Source organism: Ylistrum balloti, unplaced genomic scaffold (genome assembly GCF_031769215.1).
Source record: "Ylistrum balloti isolate Yb309-2 unplaced genomic scaffold, AGI_CSIRO_Ybal_v1 Utg369742, whole genome shotgun sequence".
Lineage (NCBI taxonomy): Eukaryota > Metazoa > Mollusca > Bivalvia > Pectinida > Pectinidae > Ylistrum > Ylistrum balloti.
The window spans coordinates 1,021,317-1,044,204 of record NW_026781951.1 but is presented as its reverse complement, the minus strand read 5'-3'; the positions used below and the strand labels follow the sequence as shown (position 1 = coordinate 1,044,204).

Genomic DNA, 22,888 nt, shown 5'->3' with positions numbered 1-22,888 from the left:
ATAATAAAACAGAAGAAAAGCAGGATTTTCAAATTTTCAAAGTTCGGGTTAACAATGTTCGACTGTACATATAATTTTATTGCAGTTAAACCACAGGTATATATAGGTTAATTAGATACTGATAAGGTGTATTCTAGTCCCTGTGACATCACAGGTAGGATGTGATTACTGTAAGCTAATTCTGTGGTGTATATTTCAGTCCTGTATGGATTACCAGGAACGGATATCCTATTTATACCTTATGGCAGTGTTCAAGTTTGCAGACCATGATCACGTTGGTGCTCTTACAGACATTATAACTCTAGCAGCAATTGACTGGAATCTTTTACCAACATTGTATGTATGACAGAATTTAGATACAGTGGACCCATGATAATCCAGATGTCGATAGTCTGGAAAATGGGCGGAATGTTTGAGATTGTCTTGAATATCATAATAAGAACAAAGTAAGTAAATAAAAGACATATATAAATATTCACAGGAAAAGTTGTATACACATTCTGCAAGCAATCAACTGCATCATAGTGATGGCATTAGGTCCTGAAGGGAGATAACTCAATCTAATTCGGGTGGTTAACTGAACTGGGCAGTCTAAAAATTTTCACTCCAGTCGAGAAAGAAGGTGTCGGAATTATCAGGGGATCACTGTACTACTTGTAGAATTGAAATTACTTTTTATGAACATTTTATACATGTTTATGTTTTGTTTGAAAAGACTTTACAATGTTTTTCATCTCTACATTCATGAAGTGATATGTTCACTCTGTCATGTTCTTACTGTAAGCAAGAATCTGACCTAGGCTTGAAAACCTACTCCCAGATTGGTATTGTCTTTTACTGGCTCTTGTTTTTTACCCTGGTTCGTAGCTGGATATGTCTATTGATGTTGGTGACTCACCTGGTCCGTCTGTTCATCTGTCCATCAACTTTTCCCCTGAATATCACAGCTAGTTGTAAACGACTGACAGGATTTTGGCCAACTTTGGTCAGAAGCATCAAAGGGGAAAGGAAATCAATTTTGTATAAATGGTTGGTCTCTGCCCCAAGGGGCCTGAAGGTTAAAGCCGAAAATGAGAAATTTTTAAATGCTACTCCCACTGTAGGAATCCTTGGATATTGGCCAAATTCAGTCTGAAGCATTCCTAGGTGAAGGGAAGTCAATCAAATTCTTTATTATCTTACTCATTCTGTGGCAATGATTGGATTTTGTCCCGGTTGGTGTGAAGCATTGGTGGGTGAAGGAGAATCACTTTGTTATAAAATTTGGGTTTCTGCCTCCTAGGAAAGGACCCAATACTAGAAATAGGGCAAATTCTTTGAAATCTGATTTCTTCTCTATGAATGCCAAGATGTTGTCCCCATTTGGTCTGAGATATGCATGTTTTGTGTGTAAAATGCATCTGATTCCCATAAGGCCTAATATAGGAAACAGATATAAATCTTCATAATGCTTTTCATGTAGTTAAGGAATTTCAGTGTATTAACCAGATGCGTTGTACAGGCCCTATAGGACTATTGTTTTTATCCTGGTTTTCAGTTTGGTATAAAAATATATTATATTTTTTCTTGTTTTTATCCTGGTTTTCAATTTGGTATGTTAAGTGTTTTATATTTTTTTTCATCCTGGCTCTTGTTTTGGCATGTCTTGTGGTGTTATTTTAGCTCACCCGATCCAAAGTGTTGTTATTTTTTTTATTCTGGTTTACAGTTTGGTACTTGTACCTTTTTGTTGTTCTCATGTAAATCTTTCGGTTTGTTTTAATTGGGTTTTAATAGTTATTAATTCTATTAGATTTTATTTGATAAATACTGATTGTATATAAACTAATTCTATTAGATTTTAATTGATAAATACTGATTGTATATAAACTAATTCTATTAGATTTTAATTGATAAATACTGATTGTATATAAACTAATTCTATTAGATTTTAATTGATAAATACTGATTGTATATAAACTTTTATTGATACAGGCTTGTTCATGAAATCCACAATCTTCTCACAGCCCAAGAAAAGCTGAACCTTGAGAAGGTCAAAGGTTATCATAACATCATAGAGAAACAAAAGGAAGAAAGCCAATCAATGGACACCAGCACGATTCGGCGTTACCATAACCACAATGATATCATTAACATCCCAGACTATGACTTAGGTAAGATATATTTAGCTTTCTACAATACTGAGATGTGCAAGAATTTACCTCCATACCGAATGTATACTGAGAGGAAAAAAAAACACAATTAGCAGAAAGTTAATATTGTAAATTAAATCCTTGACGTACACCCTTGAAACTTGACAAATGTGTGCATTTGAGTTAGGTCCCTATGGTACCATATTAAAATCACTGATGCATAACTAAACTGCGCATGCCACTTGTACAAAAGAATAAGAGACAAAGATATCTCGAACCCAGTATAAAGGATTGGTTCAAAATCTGTGTGTGCGAATCTTCAGACATATCCGTCTTGATTTCCCACATTTTAAGCATAAACAATTCACCGTAAAAAATGCCATGACTGTCCGAAGTTGACAGGGGTCGTGCCATTGCACTTCTTATGCAAGGTTCCCCACAAAATCAGGTTGCTAATCAATTTGGAGTCCATCCATCCAACATTTGCTGTCTCATCCAAAGACTACATGCCACCTACGCAATCGCTTTCTGACGGCCACGGAAACAGCAAGGAATACAACTGGACGTCATCATGTTCCAATTGATCCAAAGACTGCGTGCCTTTGGTCTAAGACCGCAGCTGCCATATGTTGGACCACAGCTAAATGTGCAGCGATGTGCCAGACAAATGCAATGGCTGAACGCACATTCCATAAGACGCTTCCCAATTCAACATTGGAGAAGAGTCCTGTTCTCAGATGAGTCCAGGTTTTCACTTTACCGGGCAGACGGCCGACGTCGTGTCTATAGATGTACCCACGAGTGCTATGCAGATGCTTGACTGCTTTGGAGGAGGATCGGTCATGGTATGGGGAGGGATTGCGCATGGTATCAAGACTCCTCTGGTCTTTATTTAGGGAAATCCCACGGCTGTCTGCTATAGAGTTCTATAAAGTTCTAGTGCCGCATATTGTTCCTTTAGTACAGCAGCGTCAACTGACTTTTCAGCAGGACAACGCCCGGCTGCATGTAGCGAGGGTTTGCCGTGGTTATCTCTCAGCAAACAATGTCCCCACCCTAGACTGGCCCCCATACAGCCCTGACCTCTCCCCAATGGAACATTATGGGAAGAGTTGGACAGAAGGATAAGACTTAGGCCGAATCCTCAAATCAACATCACTCAGTTGGCGTTGCCGCTTGATGAGGAATGGAATCGTATACACATGAGGAGGCTTAAAACCCCAATCAATTCAATGCACAAAAGAGTTCATACAGTTACTGCAGCTCGCGGGTGGCACACACAATATTGATGGGTCTAGAACGCACTTCATTTTGAGTGGGGTACTGTTGAATCAACGTCAAATTTGAAAGGTTTACTTAATGTACACGAATGAAATTCTCGTAGATGACAGAGTGGTCAACTATCTTCCAGTTACACCATAATTACATTCTAAAACCCTTTTCTATTTCCCGTAGTTGACCTGGAAATTCCTAATTGCGTTTCTTTTTCCTCTCAGTATTTATACAGTTTTGAAATATCTAAACTAAAATATATTGTTTTTCATAAAAATGTATGGCTACCATGCCTGCCATCTTAAATCTTCTACTCACGTTCCCCTTGTAGCAGAGCTGAATGTTAATTAGGATGTTGCGGATAGTATTAGCCGGTGTTGTTGTTTTTCTGTCTCGTCAAAAGTTTGACATTGCAACCATACGGCAGCCATTTTGTATACATGCATTGTGCAATCATGGCTTCCCTGAACAACACCAATTTTAATCTTCTTCTAAGGTTTCACATGTAAGATTTAACTGAAATATGCCTGAAATTAGCTTTGAATGGTGCTGACCAAGTGTTGTAATTTTTTGAGTCTGTCCAAAATTTATAATGGCTGCCATAGAGGCCATTTTGAAAGACACGTTTTAAACTTTTCCAGTTTCGTTGGTGCCATTGATCTGAAAAATGGTGAGGATTTTAAGAACAGGTAACCAATGAAGTATTGTTATTTTTCAGCTTTGGCAAACATTTGAAGTGGCAACCATTGCATGTTGGCCATTTTGAAACATGATTTAGTAGTTATGGGTTCCCTGTGTAACACCAATCCTAATCTTGTTACTTGTACCCAAGTTCCTCTGATGTTATTGAGCTGAAATTTGTCAAAAAATTGAGAAACTGGAGGAAGATTGTCTTTTTGCCTTTACTGCTAAAATATTTCAATCTGTTTTAATTATTTGATAACTGTTCTCACTCCTAATGTATTACTATTGTATAGGTGTTTATAATCAGATGACTGTTGAGGCTAATAGGCCTCATGTTTAATTCTATACCAAGGATGATCAGATCGGATGATTGTGTAGCTACAGACATTTGATTTAAACTATGGGAAATTACAATATAAAAACTGGAAATCAAGCTGCCTTCCAGAATAAGCTTATCCTAAAAATAGTTTCTTACATCAATAGATCTGCTTTTGCTTTCTTATTTATTTGCTTTTTTATGCTCACCAATTTGTCTGTCCGTCCGTCCTTTCATGTCCAGTGCATACTTTGCTAGCATATACACTGGGATAACGAAACTTTTTGCATACATTGATCATATGAAGACAATGTGCAGTGTACTAATTCATGGTCTGTAAGTCCTTAATTACAGAATTATTACCCTTTGGTAAAATCTTGTTTCCATTAAAGTTGGTTTTTTCAGAATCGTTCATCAGTTTCAATGATACTCTTGTTTGAAGTATATTGTAGAATAAATGATTGTTTCCCTGTTTTATGAAATGTCCTATTTGTTTGTATTTAACAGCTTTTGATGTGTTCAGGAAGTATGTATCTCTGTATGAGATGACACAGGACTACGATACCATATCTAGGCTGTTCCAAGCCCTCACGGGAATGGCACGGGAAACACGTAAGCTGATATTGTTAAGATCAAGCTATCTGCTTTATACAACTTAATCTTTTGTAAGTAAATTTTGTCCTGGAAACAATTTATACAAAAATGAAAAATAGAAAAAAATATTGCCAATAAATCATCTTCAGTTTTGACAAATATTACTTCACTTAGAGTGTTATGTTTTCATTATTGAACCTGCTTAAAAACATTTTAAAAACCAGCTCTATGATAGCTTAAACAATAATCTACGGATGCCTTCCTGAAGTTTCAGTTCTTTGTTCTCGATTTATATAACTTTTCTAATCACGGTAATTTTACAGACTTTGACGTCTTTTTGACTGACATGTTGATCCTGAAACATTTTCTGACCGCTGATATACATTTATACTGCCTTGTCATACTTTCAAATCTTCAAACTATTTGAGATCGCTGTGTTGAAAAATCTCAAAGCTATTTTATACTGCCATGTTATAAGCTTTCAAAGCTATTTCAGACTTCTGTGTTTATTTAAGATATCATAGCTATTTCAGACTGTTGTGTTGTAAGATCTCAAAACTACTTCAGACTTCTGTGTTTATCTAAGATGTTGTAGCTATTTCAGACTGCCTTGTTGTACTTTCCAGACCTTGACCACGAGACGTTCCAGGCATTTTGTTTGTGCTGGCAAGAAAATCATGAACAGTGTATGAAAGTGATGGAGGAGCGCGACCTCCAGACAGATGAGTCGGTACTCAAGGTTTCATCACTTTGTAAGACTGACTTTGGGACAGGTCGTGTTGTATTAACAGACAAAAGGTTTGTCTTCCTTATAGAAATAATTATTGTATCTATACAGCAATAACTCTGTGTCTGGTATTACACAACATACCAAATATAGTACAGATATAGCTGAGATAATATCACAAGTCACTAATATCACAAGTCACATTTACTAACTATAAAGGTGTTTTGGACAAAGTTCTCAAGTACAAATGGCAGGTGTCATCATTTGAAGCAGAAGACACTTTCTCCTCTGGGAAAACCAGTCTCATTTCAATCTCACTTTCGTTCATAATTTGCGCGAGCTTCATTGAATTTAAGCGTGAATTCAGATTCTATTTACAAATCAGTATTTTTAGCTTACTGTCAACAGATACTGAGCTGTTCAGTTGACATTTGTACACCGTCTTTTCCACTGTCCTTAAACAATTCTTGTGTAAAAGCTGAGAGTACAGGTTGCCTTACTAGCCTCAGCTAGTGGGAATTTCCCTTAAGTCAAGCTGTAGAGTGTTCGACTACAGACTAAAGAGTTGACGTTTGCCACCCTGGGGCTAGAAGCTGTAGGAGATAGATATTGAACCTGAGTAGTTATTGTCTTTGGGGTCAAAGACTTTGTAAAGGAGGGAATATTGTAGAGAGTAGAGGTCGCTAAACAGGCGAGAGACAGAAGGATCAGTGTGTTTTTTATTACTCCTTCCTGTTACAATTGTTTCTGTTTCTTGAGAAGTACTGGATGGATAATTGTAATATTTCAGGATGTAGTTTCCCCTCTACTTGTGCATGTGTTGTCTCTCTTGAACTGATCCTCCCCTCTCCAAAAAAAATGGCCAACATGTAGCCATCTTTGGTTTCATTTAAATGATTTGTTATGGCTATTTCTGGAGAATTGTTCAATGGATAATCTTTTTTCTTTCTTAGCATCATCCATTTCAAGACTGATTGCAAAAATAATATGGCTGTCAAGTGGTAGTTTTTGATATTTGTACTTTGTTATGGCTATCTCTGATTGGATCTTTTCCATTCATATACATCCTGATAAGGTGGCCATCTTGGATTTGGACAACAAGAATTTATCACTGCTGTATCTTTAGAAGTTCTGGATTGATCTTAAACTTCATATGTAGGTTCCCCTTGCTCCCTTTTGTGCCCATTGTATTTTGGGTGTGATAAGAAAAACAAAATGGCAGACAGGCAGAAGCGAAGATCCTTCAGGGAGCCAGTCTATATCATTGTTAAAGGGATGTCACATAAAAATCTGTTGGTGGATGATTAATTTACCCATTGTATGCATACTTGTGATTGAGCACTAAACAAGATTGTTCTTGTTTATAAGATATTATTTGAGCTTGTGATGAAACTGTCTTTCAGTTTTTTCATGCATTTATATAACTGAACCCAGAAAATCCTCCATTTTGTCTCAAAGTTAAGTATAAGTTTTACAAACCATTGCTTCTGTGTCTATACTGAAGTAAGATTACTTTATTGAACTAGATCGTAAACCAACCATTTCATTTCGTTACCATTTAAAACATTAAATATTTTCACATGTGAACAATACAGATTGATGATGGCATAATTTTTTACTGCTAAAATGTTTTTTTCTCATTTTCAAGAATGAAATAGTGACATGTATGTAAGGATATTTACAACAGTTTTGAAGCTTATCTTTTGTCTTAATCTCAGGTTGCTATTGATGAGGGATGCATCCAAGAAATTGAAAGAAATTGTCAAATTACGAGACATTCAGTTTTTGGAGAAAGTACAGCTGCACTCTTTGTTTTCTGTTGCTGATGCCCTACGGATACATCGACTTGTGCCAGGCAAAGGTAGTCCATTGTTTTTATTCATATCTCAGGCAAATATAGTCCATGGTACTTTTAAATTGGTTTATTTGGCAGTGTACAAAAGGAATGATCAGATTCTAAGTATAAAGGGTAGATCTGAGGTAATGTGTAGACATTTTGTTTGTTTGTTTGTTGTTTTTTTTCACTCATTACCAGCTATTATTTCATGAGTCACTCATTTTCACAAATGCTCTTTTTTTTCAAAAAATTCAACTTTGAACAGCTGAACATGACAAGTTTACAGTGTGGCTCAAAGATGAAAGAAACCATTTCACACTCCTCGTCCAAGAGATGTGGGCTGGCAAGGTCATCTCCGAGGCAACAAAGGACATTGTTGTTGTCCAACAAGCTGCTCAAAATGTTCTCCTGATTGACACAATTATAAGAAGGTAAGATTCAAGTTCATTTTAAAGTTAGAATTATTTTCATTGACCAATCAAATGTCTTGTTACATCTCTTATGAACTAAAATGTTATTGCATGCTTAGAGGTATAGCTCATTGATGCCCAATGTGCCTCAGCAAAGCTCTTAATGATGAAGGTATCATCAAATTTTAAACATTAAAACAGAGTTATTTATCTTTCCATATCTGTTGCCCTTCAAAATGGCTCAGGAAAAAGTAATAGAATCACAGCAAAAGATACAGTTTGACTGCAGTGCTAGTCCAGTAAAATTAGTCTAATAAAGCCAGCCAGAGAAAAGTGGCTTCTATAGGCAGATGGCCGTTATATAAAATTTACTGCCTGCTGTGTTACATAGGGTCCTAGAACTAGTGGTCTTTATAGACAGGTATTAGTAATAAATGGGTGGCCTTTTTAAAAATGTGTTTGTTATATATAGCTGGTTTTATAGAGAGATGTTTGTTATAGGAAAGTGGCTTTTAAAGGCAAATATTTGTTATATACAGCTGATCTTTATACACAAATATTTGCTATATACAGCTGATCTTTATAGACAGTTTTAGTATATACAGGTGGTTTTTTAACAGTATTTATTATAAACTGGTGGTCTGAATAGACAGGTATTTGTTATTTCCATGTGGTCTGTGTAGACAGGTATTTGTAATATACATGTGGTCTGTGTAGACAGGAATTAGTCATATACATGTGATCTGTATAGACAGGTATTTGTTATATACATGTGATTTGTATAGACAGATATTAGTTATATACATGTGGTCTGTATACACAGGTATTAATTATATGCAGGTGGTTTGTATAGACAGGTATTAGTTATATACAGATGGTCTGTATAGACAGGTATTAGTTATATACAGGTGGTCTGTATACACAGGTATTAATTATATACAGGTGGTCTGTATACACAGGTATTAATTATATACAGGTGGTCTGTATAGACAGGTATTAGTTATATACAGGAGGAAGCAGGGTTGATCTGATATACGTGTTAAATCTGACATTGTATAGTTGATTATATTTTGAGGAATTTATTTTTGCTTTGTCTGCTGTCATTGAAGGTATAGCACAAAATGGGAAAAAACATAGCGAAAACATGCTACCATTGATTATAATATCTGTTATATCTGTATACATGGACACCAGTTCTTATACACCTGAGAGATTAAAAATACCTGTGAACCACCTCAAACTGGAACAACTGGGAAATGTTTGCCCTGCAAAGTCAAGCAATGCAAGTCTCTGTGATTATTTTCCTGCCTTCTAAAAGACTTCAAAATCCATGTAACATTACTCATTTTGTACAAATTACTTGATTGTAAAATGATTCTGGGGTCTTACTGGGCTCCTGAACTTTTTATTTTGTTTACCATTTATACCATGACATGTCATGGTAAGAAATCCACCCACTGTGTATATTTACCAGTGTTCAGTGTAATTGATTATCGAGAAAATATTTGTATTGCAATAAGCGTGACTAACATAGAGACAGAATTATCGTTTTGTCCTTCTATATGAATATAGGATTACATAATAAATTCACTTACACACTACATCTTCAGATGGTATGTGTTCTTACTTATACTGAATTATATTACCCCTAGTGGAGAAGAGGAGGACTGCTCTCACCATGCTACAGTGGAGAGTTCCGCAGAATATCTTTGTTGTTACATACGGGCAATGGGGCGAGGAGAGCACTTGCTTTCTGTTACCACGAAAGAAGCGCTACAAAACAAACTTGATCCAAACTTTAGTGAACCAGAACGTACCAGCATACAGGCACTGCTTTATACTCCAGGAGGTATTGGGGCTTTTTCCTTTCCTAATCCAAGCAGGTCAACTACACCAAATTCCCTGTTGTAAGAGAATCAATATTGCCCAATCAATGTGTATACGTAATCAGATTTTGTCATCAGTGAAGCAGGGAACACTTAAGTAACTCTTCAATGGTCGTTCTCCATTAAATCTTTATTAACTCCATATTTCATCACCCATGTTTCATCATTTTTCTATATATTTCACACTTGTTTCTTCAATTTTCTTTATAACTCACTTTTGTTTCATCAATTTTCTTTATATTTCACCTTTGCTTCATCAATTTTCTTTATATCTCATCCTTGTTTCATCAATTTTCTTTATATCTCATCCTTGTTTCATCAATTTTCTTTATATCTCATCCTTGTTTCATCAATTTTCTTTATATCTCATCCTTGCTTCATCAATTTTCTTTATATTTCACCTTTGCTTCATCAATTTTCTTTATATCTCATCCTTGTTTCATCAATTTTCTTTATATCTCATCCTTGTTTCATCAATTTTCTTTATATCTCATCCTTGTTTCATCAATTTTCTTTATATCTCATCCTTGTTTCATCAATTTTCTTTATATTTCACCTGCTTCGTCAATTTTCTTTATATCTCATCCTTGTTTCATCAATTTTCTTTATATCTCATCCTTGTTTCATCAATTTTCTTTATATCTCATCCTTGTTTCATCAATTTTCTGTATATCTCATCCTTGTTTCATCAATTTTCTTTATATTTCACCTTTGCTTCGTCAATTTTCTTTATAACTCATCCTTGTTTCATCAAGCTTCTGTATATTTCATCCTTATTTCATTAAACTGCAGTTTGAAGTCAGATTTTGTTAACATTCCAGTATTTTCTTTTTGTTTGAATTGAGTTGACAGGGATATTTTCAATTTTGACTTGTTAGGATGAAGATTGAAAATTTAACTCATTTTACAAGAGTTTTTTGATAATTTTTATTTGAATTTGGGAATAAATTTATATTTCTCAACTTTAAGACAAAAAGTGATATTATACTACATTAATTTTAGGGTGATTATCAGGGATATGTGAAGGAGGGCACTTTGATAAGAAATCACATGAGATGTTTTAAATTCAGATGTGATGGTGATGCATCTGTATATCTGTGTTGGAAAACATATAAATAAACTCTCTAATTAACATTTTGATTCTGAAGTTCAAATTAGTCTCTGCAAAGAGAATGAAATTGAATACAAAGTAAACATATGAAATATATATTTTAGGATTTACACAATGAACTTAATGTGTCAAACATCTCATTTACATGACTTGTTCACTTTCTTCTGCAATTCAAATTTTTCGGTACTAACAGATGTATTTAAGAGTTAAGAATTTGTCAAGAATTTCAAGTAAAAGGGAGGGGATAATGTATTCTGTATGCCTATGAAACTTGACTTATCATGATGTAAAAAAAGGTAATTTTTGACACTTTTGAGGTTTGAATATTTCAGGTCTAGTTTGTGTGTGGAAAGTTGTTTATCATACTGTCTAAGTTTCCTTCTTTTTTCTCTTGTTCTCTGCAGATACTGAGACCCATTTATCTCCAAACTTTCCATTTTCCAATGTAGCGGTCATTGTTCCTTCCTTGTCATGCATTCACTTTTCTTGTAAACATGATAATTTTAATAAAATATGAACTGATTTTGATGAAGTTTGGTATGCAGCCTTATATCCAAAAGATCAGATATGATTTTGACAATGGGACCAATTCACATCAACATGGCACCACACAACAAGTCCCTCACATCAACATAGCAACACAACAAGTCCCTCACATCAACATATCAACACATTAAGTCCCTCAACATAACAACACAACAAGTCCCTCACATCAACATAGCAACACAACAATTCCCTCAACATAGCAACACAACAAGACAACAAGTCCCTCACATCAACATGGCAACACAACAAGTCCCTCACATCAACATATCAACACAACAAGTCCCTCACATCAACATAGCAACACAACAAGTCCCTCACATCAACATAGCAATACAACAAGTCCCTCACATCAACATATCAACACTACAAGTCCCTCACATCAACATGGCACCACAACAAGTCCCTCACATCAACATGGCACCACAACAAGTCCCTCACATCAACATATCAACACAACAAGTCCCTCACATCAACATAGCAACACAACAAGTCCCTCACATCAACATAGCAACACCACAAGTCCCTCACATCAACATATCAACACAACAAGTCCCTCACATCAACATAGCAACACAACAAGTCCCTCACATCAACATAGCAACACAACAAGTCCCTCACATCAACATAGCAACACAACAAGTCCCTCACATCAACATAGCAACACAACAAGTCCCTCACATCAACATAGCAACACAACAAGTCCATCAACAAAACAACACAACAACACCCACAAATCAACATAGCAACACAACAAGTCCCTCACATCAACATGCAACACAACAAGTCCCTCACATCAACATAGCAACACAAGTCACTCACATCAAAAAAGAAACACAACAAGTCCCTCACATCAACATAGCAACACAACAAGTCCCTCACATCAACATAGCAACACAACAAGTCCCTCACATCAACATAGCAACACAAGTCCCTCACATCAACATAGCAACACAACAAGTCTCTCACATCAACAAAGCAACACAACAAGTCCCTCACATCAACATAGCAACACAACAAGTCCCTAACATTAACATAGCAACACAACAAGTCCCTCACATCAACATAGCAACACAACAAGTCCCTCACATCAACATAGCAACACAACAAGACTCTCACATCAACATGGCACCACACAACAAGTCCCTCACATCAACATGGCAACACAACAAGTCCCTCACATCAACATAGCAACACAACAAGTCCCTCACATCAACACATCCCTCACATCAACATATCAACACAACAAGTCCCTCACATCAACATAGCAACACAACAAGTCCCTCACATCAACATAGCAACACAAGTCCCTCACATCAACATAGCAACACAACAAGTCCCTCACATCAACATAGCAACACAACAAGTCCCTCACATCAACATAGCAACACAACAAGTCCCTCACATCAACATAGCAACACAACAAGTCCCTCACATCAACATAGCAACACAACAAGTCCCTCACATCAACATATCAACACATTAAGTCCCTCAACATAACAACACAACAAGTCCCTCACATCAACATAGCAACACAACAAGTCCCTCACATCAACATAGCAACACAACAAGTCCCTCACATCAACATAGCAACACAACAAGTCCCTCACATCAACATAGCAACACAACAAGTCCCTCACATCAACATAGCAACACAACAAGTCCCTCACATCAACATAGCAACACAACACAGTCCCTCACATCAACATAGCAACACAACAAGTCCCTCACATCAACAACATGGCAGTCCCTCAACACATACATGTCCCTCACATCAACATAGCAACACAACAAGTCCCTCACATCAACATAGCAACACAACAAGTCCCTCACATCAACATAGCAACACAACAAGTCCCTCACATCAACATAGCAACACAAGTCCCTCACATCAACATAGCAACACTACAAGTCCCTCACATCAACATAGCAACACAACAAGTCCCTCACATCAACATATCAACACAACAAGTCCCTCACATCAACATAGCAACACAACAAGTCCCTCACATCAACATAGCAACACAACAAGTCCCTCACATCAACATAGCAACACAACAAGTCCCTCACATCAACATAGCAACACAACATCAACATAGCAACACAACAAGTCCCTCACATCAACATAGCAACACAACAAGTCCCTCACATCAACATAGCAACACAACAAGTCCCTCACATCAACATAGCAACACAACAAGTCCCTCACATCAACATAGCAACACAACAAGTCCCTCACATCAACATAGCAACACAACAAGTCCCTCACATCAACATAGCAACACAGTCCCTCACATCAACATGGCAACACAACAAGACTCTCACATCAACATGGCACCACACAACAAGTCCCTCACATCAACATGGCAACACAACAAGTCCCTCACATCAACATAGCAACACAACAAGTCCCTCACATCAACATGGCACCACACAACAAGTCCCTCACATCAACATGGCACCACACAACAAGTCCCTCACATCAACATGGCACCACACAACAAGTCCCTCACATCAACATGGCACCACACAACAAGTCCCTCACATCAACATGGCACCACACAACAAGTCCCTCACATCAACATGGCACCACACAACAAGTCCCTCACATCAAAATATCAACACAACAAGTCCCTCACATCAACATGGCACCACACAACAAGTCCCTCACATCAACATGGCACCACACAACAAGTCCCTCACATCAACATGGCACCACACAACAAGTCCCTCACATCAACATGGCAACACAACAAGTCCCTCACATCAACATGGCACCACACAACAAGTCCCTCACATCAACATGGCACCACACAACAAGTCCCTCACATCAACATGGCACCACAACAAGTCCTTCACATCAACATGGCACCACACAACAAGTCCCTCACATCAACAACAAGTCCCTCACATCAACATGGCACCACACAACAAGTCCCTCACATCAACATGGCACCACACAACAAGTCCCTCACATCAACATGGCACCACACAACAAGTCCCTCACATCAACATGGCAACACAACAAGACATCAACATCAACACAACAAGTCCCTCACATCAACATGGCACCACACAACAAGTCCCTCACATCAACATGGCACACACACAACAAGTCCCACACATCAACATGGCAACATGGCAACACAACAAGTCCCTCACATCAACATGGCAGTCCCTCACATCAACATAGCAACACAACAAGTCCCTCACATCAACATAGCAACACAAGTCCCTCACATCAACATGGCAACACAACAAGTCTCTCACATCAACAAAGCAACACAACAAGTCCCTCACATCAACATGGCACCACACAACAAGTCCCTAACATCAACATAGCAACACAACACAACAAGTCCCTCACATCAACAAAGCAACACAAGTCCCTCACATCAACATATCAACACAACAAGTCCCTCACATCAACATAGCAACACAACAAGACAACAACAAAGCAACACAACAAGACCCTCACATCAACATAGCAACACAACAAGTCCCTCACATCAACATGGCAACATACAACAAGTCCCTCACATCAACATTTTAACACAATTCAAGTAGCCCACATCAACATTTTGCACTACACATTTAGTCAGAAGCATTCTCACATCAACATGGCACCACACAACAAGTCCCTCACATCAACATGGCAACACAACAAGACTCTCACATCAACATAGCAATACAACAAGTCCCTCACATCAACATAGGAAGGACACAATTTGTTCAAATAGGCCTGACATCAAGAAGAAATACAACAAGTCCCTCACTTGATACTCAGCCAGTGTAAACGGCGTGATCATCAGATGGTATGTGAAGGGATTAACTGTAGCCAATCGTATTGCTTTGGACATGTCAGGAGGCGAGACATTACGGAGACTACAATATGCTCAAGGATACCTATGGTGTGGTACGTACTGTCTGCTACCTATTACTACTGTCAGTATATGTAAATCTGTGCTAAGGGCAACAACTCGTTTTATCTTCCCTTTAAAAAATAGGACATTACTAACAAGGAACAAAGGATTTGTGAGCAGAGACAACACAGGGAACAATATAACTCGCCACTGATATAAACAATCACTACTATCACAGTGTTAATTGGGCTCAGTATTCATCTGCTTGGACACTCAGCAGCTCAGGCGAGATTAGAGATGGAATGCTGGGTAATGTTACAGTGATTTACTAGGACGGCTAAAATAGAGAGATATTAAATAATACTTGGTACAAGTCTGATGAAATATGTAGGGCTAAGGTCAAAGTTGACACCACAACAGGTACACACTATAAACGATAAACAACCCCCAGTTACAGTAAAATCAAATATAAAATCTGTTCACTGAATGAGTTTATTTTAAGGAATTTGAAAGTCATCCACTCTAAGATGAACAGCAGGTAAGCATGCCATGCAGGCCCATTTAGCCTCTTGGTTTTCTTTAGATGTTTTGTTTTTAGGCTACTCATAACACAGTCATAAGATAATTGCTTGAAGACTATCCTTATTATAATGAATAAGTAATTATACAATGGTAAGACTCACAGATATGCTTCTTAAACACCAATGAGGCCGATTTTGATAGGTAATATATCTATAGTCATAAGATTCAATGCAGACTCTGCATACTGATATGTCAAAACCAAACCATGCTTATACACAAGCAGACAAGTTGGTACCTATCAGTAATTTCCCGTCTTGTTGATTGGTATCATATTTTTAAACACTTCACCCTGATTTTGGATGATGCATTAATATAATTGTACAGTAGTAAATTAATTTATTTTTGTTGTTCATAAATGTTTCTGTACCTGATAATTCCGCCAATCAATTATGGTGACCTCAAAAAATTTTATGGCTTCATAATGTGCACATTCCCCAATTTGGTAGTTTTTACTTTAGCGCATGCGAGGGTTTTACAATAGCAAAATAAACCATTTATAATCTGTTGTAAAGTCTGGGTTCAATATCCAATAAATTGTTGCTGAGAATTGTATATTTTGCACAAATTTCACTGATTTGATGGAAAATATATCAAAAATCTCAAATCTGGCCGTTGATAAACATGTTCTTTATAAGTGTTTGATGGATTATATCTCATGTTTATATTTACAAATATTTAAGTTATTAACATGTTAAGCCTTCAATATTTTCAGTACTGTGATTCTTTAATTACAATGAAGACATTTTTTCTCATTGTAAACATAGGAGTGTGGAAAGGTATTTGGCAGATCAGCAAAAAAGGGGAATTGTTGGCCAAGTTTAGCTTTGATATTCCTAAATCAGATGTTACAGTTCATCCTGTAGAGATGGAGTGCTTCTATATCATGGACAATGACCAGGTAAGTCCTATGGCTGTACCACAATCATCCTGTAATGAAATAGCTAGCGATCTGACCTACATTTATATTGCTGTGCAGTAGATCTTTGTCCCGTAGTAATTCCACCTCCACGTTGAGTAAAAGTTTTTGATTCGGTTGCCTGTATGGGCTTAATATTGCAGGATAACAAAATTTTTTTCAGGAAATTTATTCAGGGAAGGCTTCATCAAGTTCCAAACTTATATAGGGAAGACATCATCAAGTCCCAAACTTATATAGGGAAGACATCATCAAGTCCCAAACTTATATAGGGAAGACATCATCAAGTCCCAAACTTATATAGGGAAGACTTCATCAAGTCCCAAACATATATAGGGAAGGCTTCATCAAGTAACAAACTTATATAGGGAAGACATCATCAAGTTCCAAACTTATATAGGGAAGACTTCATCAAGTCCCAAACATATATAGGGAAGACATCATCAAGACCCACACTTATATAGGGAAGACTTCATCAAGTCCCAAACATATATAGGGAAGACATCATCAAGTCCCAAACTTATATAGGGAAGACATCATCAAGTAACAAACTTATATAGGGAAGACTACATCAAGTCCCAAACTTATATAAGGAAGACTACATCAAGTAACAAACTTATATAGGGAAGACATCATCAAGTCCCAAACTTATGTAGGGAAGGCTTCATCAAGTCCCAAACATATATAGGGAAGACATCATCAAGACCCACACTTATATAGGGAAGACTTCATCAAGTCCCAAACATATATAGGGAAGACATCATCAAGTAACAAACTTATATAGGGAAGACATCATCAAGTAACAAACTTATATAGGGAAGACATCATCAAGTTCCAAACTTATATAGGGAAGGCTTCATCAAGTCCCAAACATATGTAGGGGAGGCTCCATCAAGTCCCAAACTTATATAGGGAACACATCATCAAGACCCACACTTATATAGGGAAGACATCATCAAGTAACAAACATATGTAGGGAAGGCTCCATCAAGTCCCAAACATATATAGGGAAGGCTTCATCAAGTCCCAAACCTATATAGGGAAGGCTCCATCAAGTTCCACACTTATATAGGGAACACATCATCAAGTCCCAAACTTATATAGGGAACACATCATCAAGTTCCAAACTTATAAAGGGAAGACTCCATCAAGTCCCAAACATATGTAGGGAAGGCTCCATCAAGTCCCAAACTTATATAGGGAAGACTTCATCAAGTCCCAAACATATATAGGGAAGGCTTCATCAAGTCCCAAACATATATAGGGAAGACATCATCAAGTCCCATGCAGCTACAGTTTATACTTGATCATGGTCCTCAAATTTGATTTGTTTTATGGCTCAGTGTTTGGAGGATATTTTCTATTTTTGGTACTATAGATATGGGCAGGATGTCGTCGCGATGGAAACATGGTTGTCATGAATACAAAGACTGGAAGGAAAGATGTAGAAGTCATTAAATTGGAATCAAGAGGAATCAGTATCATGGTAAAGCTTAAAAACAGGGTAAGTAAACATTTTAGTAAATATCTCCTTCATTACGTAAACTTAGTAGTGATTCACATTTGTTATGTAATCTTATTAATGATTCAGGTAAATATCACCGTTGTGATGTAAACTCGTTAGTCATCCAGGTAAATATCACCTTTGCGATGTAAACTCGTTAGTGATTCAGGTAAATATCACCTTTGCGATGTAAACTCGTTAGTGATTCAGGTAAATATCACCTTTGCGATGTAAACTCGTTAGTCATCCAGGTAAATATCACCTTTGTGATGTAAACTCGTTAGTGATTCAGGTAAATATCACCTTTGCGATGTAAACTCGTTAGTGATTCAGGTAAATATCACCTTTGCGATGTAAACTCGTTAGTGATTCAGGTAAATATCACCTTTGCGATGTAAACTCGTTAGTGATTCAGGTAAATATCACCTTTGTGATGTAAACTCGTTAGTGATTCAGGTAAATAGCACCTTTGTGATGTAAACTCGTTAGTGATTCAGGTAAATAACACCTTTGTGATGTAAACTCATTAGTGATTCAGGTAAGTGTTTTCAGCTTTATTATGCTCTCTCACATTATCTTATGCAGGAATGATAAGATTTTTAGGAAACTTGCTGTGTAGACTTATAATCTTAATTCCTTGTTCAGGTTCGATTATTGGCAAAGGAATATGATATGAGACTGCTGTAACCTGATTGGCTGATATATTTCAGCACTCTAACTGAATGCTTTCTTCGTGTTATCTTTAGAAGGAACAAATGAATTATGATGAGACTTGCTTGGTAGACTTGTTAACTTTGCCCCTCGTTCAAGTTTGATTATCGAGAAGAAATGTTTTGAAGTCTTAAACAAACTCAGCTTGATCGCTGTTACGTTTTAACTGCATCAAGGTCAACCATATTAACAAACTTTGTACCCCTTTATACTAACATTGTCCATGCCAAATATCAGTAGCCAAGGACTTTTGGTTATTGGCAAGAAGTCATTTCAATTTTTAATACAAACTCGACCTTTAAAATAAAACTTTTGTAGAAGTAGGAGGCATATAGTACTATAGTCTTACAGTCATTTTAGATCATTTTTTTTATAGAGCATTTACAAACATTGTATAGTTCAATCTGGTTTGTTTCAGATGTGGGTTGGAACCAAGTCAGGGATCATATATGTTGTTGATATTGAGACTCGAAAGATCATTAAAACACTTAAGGCTCACTCTGATGCCGTGCGTGCACTCTGTTGTGCGGATGACCGATATATCATCAGTGGAGCTGGAAGTTCTGATGGAAAAATTGCAATCTGGACTCCCACAGACACAAGATCAGCTTCAGGACGCTTCCTATTGGAATAGTAAGACGTACAGGTCCAGATTACTTCCTACTGGAATATTGAGACAATAGAACAGGACAGTTGCTGCCCAGGGTGAAGCAACATTGGTCAGCTTCTATCTTCAACCAGCAGCAACCACCAGTTCAGTCTGTGATATGGTCCTACTTATGGTGTGTTATAAATTTCACACAGATTTTAGATGATTGCAGAATGCTCTCTATATAAATGTGTTTCATTGTAGTATTATCTGAAGTAAATATACTGTGTAGTTTGTAATATTTTGGGGTGATTTAAGTTTGCTGTATTTGTGAACAATAAAGAAAGTGAAAATTTAAAAGCCCAGCAAACGTTTCTACGATGATTGAAAATACCTTTGGTTGACAAGGTTTTCTGTCTCTGCGACTCCTCCCATGTCTGGGTATTGTCTCACCGACAAACATAAGCATTCTGGTGATGTTGAGTTGAAGATCTCAAAATAATATCTGTTGGGTCTGTACATCATATCAGCCCATAGTCTAGTGCTAAATTTGATACTAGTGAACTAGATCAAACCAGGATAGTCACTAAATATTAGCACAGCGAAGTTAAACAACTATAAAGTATTGTATGATTGTATTTGGATGTTGTTTTACAGTAATTGGGGCTGCGATGGCTCAGTAGGTAGACTATAGGCCTGTACCTCTAGTAAAGATCCAAGTTCATGGTTTAACATTCCTTATTATAGCAGTTTGTGTTTCCAGGAGGGTAAGAAATGGAATTATCTTTGCTGTTGAGGTTGTGTCCACGGCCCAGACACTTACTAAATCCTTAATATACAGGGTGACATGTTCTTGGGCAATAAACACATGGAACAACAGATATTGGAATGGGATTTCATTTAAGTGGGTCTGTTGATAGTAATTAATAAAGTGTTAATAAATTCAGCCTCTCCTTCTAGTTAGTTCACCTGGCCAAAACGGCCAAGTGAGCTTATGGCATACTGCGGGTACAGCAACGTTTCCTACAAATCGCCACTGGTCATGAAGGACTGAGCAGAATTTTACCAAATTTGATCAGAAGCATCCTTAGGGAAAAGGGACTCAATTTTGTATAAATAGTGGGTCTGAGGGATGGGGCCCAAAAGGGGAAATATAGCAGGTTCTTTGATTTAAATTAAGATCCTTCTTTTTCTGTAGGAATGAATGGATTTTGCCCAGTCTTGGTCTGAAGTATTCTTAGGTGAATGAGAATTAATCTTGTATGAACGGCAGGTATCAGCCCCCTTGGATAGGGTGACTAGAACAAATTCTGTAAAATCTTTCTTCAGTAGGAATTTGGAACTTGCTGAGGTAAAGGAGAATTCTATATAAATGGTTTGGCTGACCCCCTTAAGGGAGTTGAGGCCCAATGTATAAATAGATATAAACCTTTAGAATTTCTACTCCTTTAGTTTGGGTGAAGCAATTTCAACATGCTGCAATTTGCTGGTTTGTTTACTGGGTTTATTGACCTGGGAACAGCCAGAGTGAAATTTTGAGGCAGGTGGTTGATACCTGCTATCTTACAGTATATTGGAAGCCCATTGCATGTCACCCACAGCAATTAGAGTAAAGTGTCATGACTAGAACATGACCACGATATCACATACAGGTCCATTTCTCAGCTTCCTGTGGAATAGAAACAGCCTTGGATGGGGATCATTTATCTTCACCAGTGGTTACATAGGCCCACATTGTGATTGAGCTATTGAGGCCCTGGTATGGGGTCATATAGGCCAACATTGTGACTGAGCTATTGTGGCCCTGGAATAGGGTCACATAGGCCCACATTGTGACTGAGCTATTGTGGCCCTGGTATAGGGTTACAAAGGCCCACATTGTGGCTGAGCTATTGTGGCCTTGAGTATAGGGTCACATAGGCCCACATTGTGACTGAGCTATTGGGGCCCTGGTATAGGGTCACATAGGCCCACATTGTGACTGAGCTATTGTGGCCCTGGTATAGGGTCACATAGGCCCACATTGTGACTGAGCTATTGTGGCCCTGGTATAGGGTCACATAGGCCCACATTGTGACTGTGCTATTGGGGCCCTGGTATAGGGTCACATAGGCCCACATTGTGACTGAGCTATTGGGGCCCTGGTATAGGGTCACATAGGCCCACATTGTGACTGAGCTATTGGGGCCCTGGTATAGGGTCACATAGGCCCACATTGTGACTGAGCTATTGGGGCCCTGGTATAGGGTTACAAAGGCTCACATTGTGACTGAGCTATTGGGGCCCTGGTATAGGGTTACAAAGGCTCACATTGTGACTGAGCTATTGGGGCCCTGGTATAGGGTTACAAAGGCTCACATTGTGACTGAGCTATTGGGGCCCTGGTATAGGGTCACAAAGGCTCACATTGTGACTGAGCTATTGGGGCCCTGGTATAGGGTTACAAAGGCTCACATTGTGACTGAGCTATTGGGGCCCTGGTATAGGGTTACAAAGGCTCACATTGTGACTGAGCTATTGGGGCCCTGGTATAGGGTTACAAAGGCTCACATTGTGACTGAGCTATTGGGGCCCTGGTATAGGGTTACAAAGGCCCACATTGTGACTGTGCTATTGGGGCCCTGGTATAGGGTTACAAAGGCTCACATTGTGACTGAGCTATTGGGGCCCTGGTATAGGGTCCAAGCATATTGTTATTGTTTTACTTGTTGATGTGTTTTATTCTGGGCTATTTTTTTTATTAATTGTTGTAGATTTTTATTTTTTGTATCAATTAATTAAATGATTTTTTATTATACTTATGTATTGTACATATCATTTAACCACCTGTAACAAGATATCATACCTGTAACTGATAAAGCATTTCTAAATTTTAAAGTCCCATGTCTACAGATGTCCTTTTACAGTGACATTAGTCCATCAATTGATGTCTCTAATCTGGAATAAAAAATTATGTCAGCGACAGTTTCAGATAGTTGTATTCACGCTAGCCCAGTTTTCCATTCTGATCTACCAGAGTTACCTGCCTTGGTTTCACTCTTCCAGTTTCTCTGAATGTTTTTAAGTACAAAAAAAATAGCCATTAATATAAGTAAACCTTTCAGAATACAACTGGGATTGGAACAGATATAGGTGTCAAATTTTCAAGCTGATTTAGAAAATCGGTCAGCTTGAACTGCTTTAGAAACTCATATTGATCTTAATTCTGTCA

General features: G+C 37.6%; 1 protein-coding gene across 1 annotated transcript in view; it reads left to right on the top strand.

Moving 5' to 3' along the window:
• The window catches only part of LOC132543178 (DENN domain-containing protein 3-like), a 46,396-nt gene extending 25,245 nt beyond the window's left edge, over nucleotides 1–21,151 (top strand). The window contains exons 13-24 of the mRNA XM_060206647.1: nucleotides 200–336; nucleotides 1,975–2,153; nucleotides 4,912–5,016; nucleotides 5,625–5,796; nucleotides 7,444–7,586; nucleotides 7,828–7,993; nucleotides 9,625–9,821; nucleotides 11,374–11,457; nucleotides 15,294–15,428; nucleotides 16,722–16,855; nucleotides 18,252–18,377; nucleotides 19,507–21,151. Of these exons, the coding sequence (XP_060062630.1) occupies nucleotides 200–336; nucleotides 1,975–2,153; nucleotides 4,912–5,016; nucleotides 5,625–5,796; nucleotides 7,444–7,586; nucleotides 7,828–7,993; nucleotides 9,625–9,821; nucleotides 11,374–11,457; nucleotides 15,294–15,428; nucleotides 16,722–16,855; nucleotides 18,252–18,377; nucleotides 19,507–19,722 (1,794 nt within the window). The 3' untranslated portion in view covers nucleotides 19,723–21,151. The remainder of the gene's footprint in view (nucleotides 1–199; nucleotides 337–1,974; nucleotides 2,154–4,911; nucleotides 5,017–5,624; nucleotides 5,797–7,443; nucleotides 7,587–7,827; nucleotides 7,994–9,624; nucleotides 9,822–11,373; nucleotides 11,458–15,293; nucleotides 15,429–16,721; nucleotides 16,856–18,251; nucleotides 18,378–19,506) is intronic.
• The last annotated feature ends 1,737 nt before the right edge of the window (nucleotides 21,152–22,888 follow it).